Source organism: Dipodomys ordii, unplaced genomic scaffold (assembly GCF_000151885.1).
Source record: "Dipodomys ordii isolate 6190 unplaced genomic scaffold, Dord_2.0 Scaffold12, whole genome shotgun sequence".
NCBI classification, from domain to species: Eukaryota; Metazoa; Chordata; class Mammalia; order Rodentia; family Heteromyidae; genus Dipodomys; species Dipodomys ordii.
This window is the reverse complement of record NW_012267228.1, coordinates 23,467,794-23,477,126: the sequence shown is the minus strand read 5'-3', so window position 1 is coordinate 23,477,126 and position 9,333 is coordinate 23,467,794. Positions and strand designations below refer to the sequence as shown.

General features: G+C 48.5%; 1 protein-coding gene across 1 annotated transcript in view; it reads right to left on the bottom strand.

Annotated features, from left to right (window-relative positions):
• Fam107a (family with sequence similarity 107, member A) overlaps nt 1-9,333 on the bottom strand; it is a 27,919-nt gene that overhangs the window by 13,511 nt on the left and 5,075 nt on the right. Inside the window, exons 2-4 of the mRNA XM_013010576.1 lie at nt 5,563-5,737; nt 452-608; nt 7-158 (exon numbers count right to left, since the gene is read on the bottom strand). Coding sequence (XP_012866030.1) covers nt 51-158; nt 452-608; nt 5,563-5,732 — 435 coding nt within the window. The 5' untranslated portion in view covers nt 5,733-5,737 and the 3' untranslated portion in view covers nt 7-50. The remainder of the gene's footprint in view (nt 1-6; nt 159-451; nt 609-5,562; nt 5,738-9,333) is intronic.

The following is a 9,333-nucleotide window of genomic DNA, read 5'->3' as shown; positions in this document are numbered from 1 at the left end:
GGGGAGGAGGGAGGGAAGGGTGCGGCCTGGGCCTACAGCCAAACAGCTGTCTACAGCGCTCTGTCTTCAGGGCTCAGTGTGGCAATTCTGCGAAGGTTTTCCCGAACTTTGATAAACTCCGGGGCATGGTCCTCTTCCTTTTCTGGTTTTTTTTCCAGCTGAAGGAGAGAAAAGCAGAGATGTGATGTGCGCAGCTGCAGGGGAGGTGGTGGTGGATTCCTCTTCCCAGAAGCCAGGGGTCCTCTCACCCGAGGGGCTTCTCAGGGGTTCAGGGTCCCCACCTCTAAAAGGAAGGTGACCCGGCTCTCAGGGCAGCTGTGGTGACCCTAGCTTGCAGGATGCACCCACAGTCACCCTATAGGTCAGTGTGTGCGTGCGTGCGTGCGCACGCGCGAGTCCCGTCCCAGGTCTTTCTGCCCACTGTCTTTCTGGGTCCCCAGTGCTCCCCCACCTGGTTGAGCCTCTGCTGCCGCCTGAGCAGCTCCTGCTCAAAGGGACACTGCAGCCGCTTGGCCTCCAGCTCCTCCTTCTTCTTCTTCACCAGCTGGTTTCTCCGGCGGTGCTCCAGCACGCGCTGCAGCTCCGGCTTGCTGTCCACGCCAATGCCCCTGCGTGTGTGTGCGCGCGCGAGCAGTCAGGAGACCCCACTCCTCACCACCCCCCTCCCCAGCTCAGGGTGACCCGAACTCTGCCCTCATGGCCTCTAAGCTTCTGGGAAGCCCCAGAACGGGGATCCATCCCTGACCAGCTTTCCCAAGGCCAGTAAGGCTGCTAGAGCTCAAGATCCCAGCGCCAGCGGCGGCTACAATAGGGCAGGGAGAGCATCTGGACTCAGGTTTGACCGCAGAGAGCAGCTTTGGCTGCATTTCTGAATGCTTTCTACAGAGGGAACTGCTGGGCTGGAGTCTTTGAATAAGGTTATGCAGCCCACTGCTCTTAAGACCTCTCTTTCTCCGGGTCACCATCACAGATTCTGGCAGGTAACAAAAAATATCCGTTTTCAGGTGTTTCCTTAATTAGTAGCTACAGGGAACAGTAGTTGACATATTTAGCAGTCATTTGCATTTCTCTCTTGTGAATTTACTATGCCTCCCCCCCCCCAATTCCACCCCTCCCCAATCCTGGGGCTTCAACTCCAGCCCTGAGTGCTGTCCTGGGCTTCTTTTGTTCAAACCTAGTGCTCTACCACTTGAGCCACAGTGCCACTCCCAGTTTTCCCAGTGGTTAGTTAGAGATAAGAGTCTCAAGGACTTTCCTGCCTGGGCTGGCTTCAAACTATAGTCCTTAGATTTCAGCCTCCTGAGTAGCTAGGATTACAGGTGGGAGCCACTGGTACCCAGCACTCTGCCTATTTTAAATCTATTCTTTACTGGTTAAGAGATAAGAATACATTTTAGTCTCTCTCTCTCTGTATGTGTATATATATGTATATTCTTGAATATCTCTTAGATTACAAAATTTCCCCTGGTTTATCTTAATGCTATTGCTTTTTAGTGTGATGATGTATTTGGATGTTAAAAGGGGCAATCATTATAAAAGACAATCAGAGAAAAATGATCATATTAAGGTACTATGTGAAAACAAAATTCCAAACAGTCCAGTGTTGGAAAGATTATGTATAAGAATAGGCTCATGAACGGCCAATAGACACATGAAGAAATGCTCAACTTCTCTAGAGAAACGCATAAAAGAAATGCAAATCAAAACAGCAGTGAGATTCTACCTCACACCAGTTAGAATGGCTATAATCAAGAAATCTAATAACAGATGCTAGAGGGGATGTGGCCAAAAGGGAATCCTACTGCATTGTTGGTGGGAGTGTAAACTTGTTCAACTACTTTGGAAAGCAGTATGGAGGTTCCTCAAAAGATTCCACATAGAGCTTCCCCATGACCCAGCAATCCCACTTTTGGGCATTTACCCAAAGGATCACAAGGCCATACTAACGCTACCAGCACAACTATGTTTATTGCAGCATTATTTACCATAGCTAAGATATGGAACCAACCCAGATGCTTCTCAGCAGATGAATGGATCAAGAAAATGTGATATATATATCTATATATCTATATATATACACACAATGGAATTCTATGCCTCTGTCAGAAAGAATGACACTACCACATTTGTTAGGAAATGGAAAGACTTGGAAAAAATTATATTATGTGAAATAAGCCAGACTCAAAGAAACATAGTTCTCATGGTTTTCCTTATTTGCAATAACTAGTATATGTTCAGGACAAGCAGAAAAGGTCAAAAGCTACATATGATCATATAAGATGATGTTAAGCGAAATGAACCCCAAGATAGGGACACAGTGGTTTTTTTCTTAGTATTGTTTTTAACATATTTATAATATACCATGTGATTTTTTTTGTTACTTTGGTATGTCCCTCCCCCATTGTACAACCCCTGTTTTTTACTGTATTTGATTCTGATGCCCTGCATCTCGTATATACATTTTTCTAGTTTGGGGAGGGGAAGGGAAACAACAAAATGCTTAAATAGGGATACAGGTTGACCCATTGTAACTATGAGATGTACAAAACACTATGTTGAAAACGAACTTTACAACTTCAGACACAGGGATGGGGGTGGGGGGAGGGAAGAGTTGGGGAGGTGGGGAGGGAAGGGATGGTGGGGGTAAAACAAAGGAGGGAGTAATAATGCTCCATAGGAAATGTACTCATGACCTTACTCATTTAACTGTGACCCCTCTGTATAGTATCTTTACGTTAAAATATGTATTAAAAAATAGGCTCATTTACCCCCAACAACAAATCCTCAAAGAAACAACTGCCCGATTAATAAGTAGGCTAAAGACTTCTCTGAAGAGGAAATAAGAATGGCAAATAGACACATGAAGAAATGCTCAACTTCTCTAGCCATAAAAGAAATGCAAATCAAAACAATAGTGAGATTCCACTTCACCCCAGTTAGAATGGCTATAATAAGAACTCTAATAACAAAGATGCTGAAGGAGACGTGGCCAAAAGGGAACCCTACTGCATTGTTGGTGGGAGTGTAAACTTGTTCAACCACTTTGGAAAGCAGTATGGAGATTCCTCAAGACTCCACATAGAGCTCCCCTATGACCCAGCAATCCCACTTTTAGATATTTACCCAAAGGATCACAAACTAGGCCATACTAATGCTACCAGGACAATAAATTATGTTTATTGCAGCATTATTCACCATATGGAACCAACCCAGATGCCCCTTAGTAGATGAATGGGTCAAGAAAATGTTATATATATATGTAATATATAAACTTTCTCATGTAACTGTAACCCCTCTGTACAGTATCTTTACAGTGAAAAAATATATTAAAAAAAATAGTCTCATTTACACAGATGCAAATGAGACTAGAAATCACAAGCAGTGCCAATACCAGAATCTGCCAGCAGAGGGAGCTATGGAGACACTTTTGCCTTCTTGCTGTCACTGGTAAGCAGGGTGGCACTGCCTAGACAGTGGAAGGGAGACACAACTTCATATTCTGCCCATTGTTACCTCCCAGCTGTCCCTCAAGATCCATGGCTCTTATGCATTCTCCCCTGCATTGGCGCTCTCCACTCAGTGTTGTGACCCAGCCACCTCAGCTAGAGGGGCCTTTTGGGGGATACTGATCAGACCTTACACCCCTGGTTTTTTGAGGATTAAGGTTTGAGGCAGGGTCTTGCGTTTGCTAGACAGGTGCTCTCTTTCTTGAGCTGCACCTCTAGCCTTTTTTACTGTAGTTATTTTTCAGATTGTCTTTACTTTTTGCTGGACCCTGCCTTGGACTGTAAACTTTCTACCCATGTCCCCTGAGTAGCTGGAGTTAAAGGTATACCATCACATCCAGTGTGTCGAGCTGGGACCTGGCTGACTGTTTTGCCTGGCTGACCTTGCGATGTGATCTTCCTCATTTCCCCCTCTTGAGTCGCTGAGATTAGAAGTGTGCGTCTCCATGGTGGGCCCACGTATTTCTTCTCAGACTCTTCCCCAATCTGTCCCTACTCCTCTAGCCTGCTCCTTACACTTTCTTACCAGCCACCCGGAGCAACTTGTACTCTCCTGCCATTTGTGGGTGCTGTTACCCTGCTGCTCAATGCCCACCTCCCTGCCTGGCTGGTTCCTATTCCATTCAGCTGAGATATTGCCTCTTCTGAGAAGTGATCTTGGGCCCTCCCAGATCCCTCCTGCGGTGGGGGTCTTAGGCCCATTTATGCTCCTAGCAAGGTACCCCTCCTCCTCCTCCTCTTCCTCCTCTTCCCCCTCCTCCTCTCTCTCCCCCCCTCCTCCCCCTTCTCCTCCTCCTCCTCCTTCTTCTTTGGATGGTCATGGGGCTTGAACTCTGGGCCTGGGCGCTGTCCCTGAGCTCTTCAGCTCAAGGCTAGCAGTGCTCTACCATTTGAGCCACAGCGCCACTTCCAGTTTTCTGGTGGTTTATTGGAGATAAGAGTCTCATGGGGGGCTGGGAAGGTGGCTCAGTGGTAGAGCACTTGCCTTGTGTGCATGAGGCCCTGGGTTCAATTCCTCAGCACCACATAAGCAGAAAAAAAAAGCCGGAAGTGGCACTGTGGCTCAAGTGGTAGAGTGTTCACCTTGAGTTGAAGAGCTGAGGGACAGCGCCCAGGCTCGGAGTTCAGGCCCCACATCCGGACCCAAAAAAAAAAAAAAAGAGTCTCATGGAGGGCTGGGAATGTGGCTTAGTGGTAGAGTGTGCTTGCCTAGTATGCATGAAACCCTGGGTTTGTTTCCTCAATACCACATACACAGAAAAAGGTGGAAGGGGCACTGTGTCTCAAGTGGTAGAGTGCTAGCCTTGAACAAAAGAAATTCAAGGACAGTGCCCAGGTCCTGAATTCAAGCGCCAGGACTGGAAAAGAAAAAGAAAAAAGAAAAAAAGAGCCTCACATACTTTCCTATCTGGGCTGGCCTTGAACTGTGATCCTCAGATCTCAGCCTCCTGAATAGCCAGGATTATGAGCTTGAGCCACCAGTGCCCAGAGCTATTATTTTCTTTTTTTTTGCACCATCTTCTTTTTCCTCCCTCCCTCCCTCCCTCCTTCCCTCTCTCTCTTTCTTTCCTTCTTTCTTTCTTCCTTCCTTCCTACCTTTCTTTCTTTCTTTCTATCTTCCTTCCTTCCTTCCTTCCTTTCTTTTTTTTTTGAGGTCTGAAACCAGGACTTGAACGTGGTACCTGCTGCTTTCACTCATTGGCTAGCACCCTACCAAATGAACCATGCCTCTAACACCACAAGGTCCCCATTTTACTGTTGGACGAAGGGCCTGTCTTCCTCCCTGAGGGCCCCTTTTTTTGTTATCTAGGTGTGTGCACATAGTAGGTGCTTAGTAAACGCATCTGGAGTGCAGTGAGTGTCTGGGAGGAGAATGGGGCTGCAGGGGCCTCAGGTTCTCAGGGGCCCCCAGAGGATGGACCCTCACGGATTGTGCTGGTGACCACATTTGGGTCATCCACTCCCCTGCAGAACCTGCCTGTCCTCCATGAAGGGACTCTCCCAGTCCCAGGGGCCTGCAGAGTGTTGGGGAGGGGGCAGGAGGCAGAAATCCTACCTTCTGTGGTTCATCAGCAGCTCTCGATGCAGCTCCTGGTGACTCCGGGAGGCCTTCACGGGATTCAGCAGCTTCTTGGGCTTGATGAGCTCTGGGTTCCAGTCTCTGTACTCTGGCCGGGCCATGAGACCCCCGATGTCTGCTCGTTCCCTCTGGATCTCTGAGTACATGGAGGCTGTGGAGATGGGCAGAGGAGATGGTCAGGGCTAGCCCATGCCCCCGTCTGCGCATTCAGGCCAGTTGAGGTGCAAGGTCTTCATGTCAGATAGGTCTGTGCTAATGGAGACTATGTAATTCCCGGGGAAGCTGCCTGGCTTTCTGAGCTTTTTTGGTTACTCATCTGGCAGGTGGAACTAGTCATTGAACCTTTGCACAGGGTGGTGATAAGTACTAGAGGGGATGTTTATAAAATATTGGGGGTATACAAAGGAAATGGTACTGGATCTGAGCCAGGCATGGTGGTGCATGCCTGCAATCCCAGCTGTGCACAAGGTATAGGTAGGTTTGCATACTGAGGTTGTCCTAGACAAAAAGTGTGGGGCACTATCTAAAAATTAACTAAGTGAAGGGGATAAAAAGGACTGGAATATATGGTTGAAGTGGTAGAGATCTGAGTTCAAACCTCATATTGTACAAGCAGGTGGAGGAGGAGGAGTAAGTTGTACTGTGTAACAAATACGGGTTCATGCCTGTATATACTTTTGGCCTGACCTTGCAAAAAAATTTCCCCTACAACAACAGGGATTGTTGTATTGGAGTTTCCTTTTCCATGAGCTTGTTCCAGAAAAAGAAAGGCGAGTGGAGGTTCACACCTGTAATCTTAGTTACTCAGGAGGCTGAGATTTGCCGATCCAGAGGTTCAAAGCCTGCCCGGCAGGAAAGTCCATGAGACTCTTATCTCCAATGAACCACAGGAAAACTGGAAGTGGAGCTGTGGCTTGAAGTGGTAGAGCACTTGAGCAAAAAAGCTCACAGACAGGGCCCAGGGCTGGAGTTCAAGCCCCAGAACCAGCACACCTGCACACCTGCACACCTACACACCTGCACACACACACACACAGAATATTTATTAAATACAATTTAAAAGAATGCGCAGATTGAAGGGAAATATCACTTGCTCATGTCCAACACCCGGGTCACTGTTCCAAATGTGCTTGTGGAGGGGTCTGGCTCTTCAGCCTCTCTGTACAGCAGAGCAGAATGGGAGGTGCAGTCCCTACAGCCCTGTGGCAGGTGACAAAGAGCGGGGTGTGGTCTTTTATGCAAATGTTGTCTGGCTGTCCAGGCATGACTTCCAGCAGAGCAGCTGGAAAGTTATCAGTGCAGTGGAAATTCTAGCAGGATGGGGCCCGGGGTCACAAACTGACTCCTTATTCCTGAAGTACTTGTATGTGTGTGTGTGTGTGGGCGAGAGGGAGAATGCACATGAACACGTTTCAATGGACGGGCCACTGTATCACCATTATTTACTCTGGACACCAGTTCTACCTCCTCCATGAGTGCTACTTTCCAGAGGCCAAGCATGGGCAGTGCCTGAGCTGATCAACACTACCCATTTAATCAGTATTGGTAATAAAACAGTTGAGGTTTTTGTCTTGGGGCCCCAGAGTCCGAAGGCTCATGGCCTCCATGTGGCAGCTGAGGGAGGGGTCCCCATAGCAGTCCCCAGGCTTCTACATCCCCCCCCCATCAAGTTGCCTGTGGCCACATTGTGTGTGTGTGTGGGGGGGGGAAGTTGGAGGAAGCCAGCCAGCCTGATATAGTTAAGGGATGTACAGAATTTCAAGTCTCCCAAGTCCTCAGGTAACTAGAGGGAGATATGGTCTAGGAACAAACCTAGAAGTGGCCTATGCTGGCTGGGCTCAGCATGTGCTCACAGAGGACTGAGGGGTGCGGGGGATAGTGAGCAAAGGTCAGGGACCATGTCTGGGGAATGTTGGTGCTGTATGGGGACTGTGCTTGGCATTGCTGGCTCACCAGCAGTGGGCAGGGGCCTATTCCAGTATCCAGTCAGATCACCCTATATAAGTACCAGGGAGTCTGGGAAGCCAATCGAGGGTCAGAATACAGAAATGTGACTGTTGTTTGCTTCTGGCATTAGCATTCCCAGATCCATTTCTAGAATGTGGATTCTAAGCAACTTCTTTTCTTCTTATCTTTTTTTTTTCATAAGGTTATTTGTTTTCATATGATATCTTTTCTAAATTTTTGTTTTGTTGTTTTGTTTTGTGCCAATACTGGAGCTTGAACTCAGGGCCTGGATGCTGTCCTTGGCTTTTTTGCTCAAGCCTGTTGCTCTACCACTTGAACCCGCAATTCTACTTCTGCCTATTTGGTAGTTAATTGGAGATAAGAATCACACAGATTTTCCTGCCCAGGTTAGCTTTGAACCGTGATCCACAGATCTCACCCTCCTGAGTCGCTAGGGAGAGGGTAAACAATAACAGAGCTTGCATGTCTCACCCTTGTGGGCTTCCTAGCCTAGACTCACAGAGCAGAACTAAGCAAGCAAGGTACTTGTTCTATCAGAAAGAGCCAGCATCCCAGGCAGGCAGTTACCTACACCTGCACACATCCGTGAAATCAAACTGCTGAGGAAGGGAGCAGAAGGCTCTGTGTTGAGTGAATGACCGGCGTTAGCCAGGTGCAGGGGAGGGCTGGTGGCTGGAGGTGACATTTACTAGGGAAGGCGGCCTGGGGGCCAGCCTGTGTGACTCACGCACCTTAACAAGCGGGGTCTGTTCAGGGAACACAAAGGCGCAGTGTGCCTGCCGTGCGGAGGGCCGGCCAGCAGCGTTCTGTTCCGAGTGAGGGTGGACGGGTGGGTTCAAGCTGGGCAAAGGGCGAGTCTGAGTGGATTTTGAAAAGGTCCTTCTGGCTGCTGTGTTTGGACAGCGGTCAGCAGGTTTGGGGGAATTTTATTATTGTTATTGTTTGAATGACTGGTTTCCTTCGCTTCCAGTGGGCAGTTTTGGGTCTGCCTTCCATTAAATTCCTCAGGAAAAACCTCTGATTGGTCTGGCTGGGAATGAATAACCCCCCAGGCTGCTGGCAGCATTGGGGTGGCCATGGGGTGGCCGCATCCTACAGGAAGATGCCCTACAATGACTGACATTCCTGACGCATTTTCAACAAGGCCCTGCATTTCTGTAACCCACATCAACCACTGACCAGCCCTCGCTCGTCTCAGGCTCTCCTTCCCCCCTTCCCACATGACATCAGTGCCTAGCTGTCATGATGTGGCAGGGGAGGCTGGGTTCCCCCAGAGGATAGTTGGGAAACTATCCTTTGCCAGGCTGGTGCCAGACTCCAACAGGTGGCATGTGTGAAGTTGCCCCCCCACCACTCCCCTCCCATGTGCCAACTAAGGGGTAGTGCAGGGAGGGAGGAAGGTATTAAGAATTGCAAAACCTGGGGGTGGGAAGATGGCTCAGTGGTAGAGCGCTTGCCTTGCATGCATGAGGCCCTGGGTTCAATTCCTCAGCACCACATAAGCAGGAAAAAAAAAGCCGGAAGTGGCACTGTGTCTCAAGTGGTAGAGCTCTAGCCTTCAGCTGAAGAGCTGAGGGACAGCGCCCAGGCCCAGAGTTCAGGCCCACGACCGGACCCAAAAAAAAAGAGTACATTTCTGGGGGAGGCTGGGAAGGGATGTGAAGGGTAAACAAAGGAGGAGGCTGCAATGCTTGGTAAGAAATGTATGCATTATCCTGCCCATGTAATTGTAACCCCTCTGTACAGTATGTTCACAAATAAAATAAAAGTTAAAAAAAA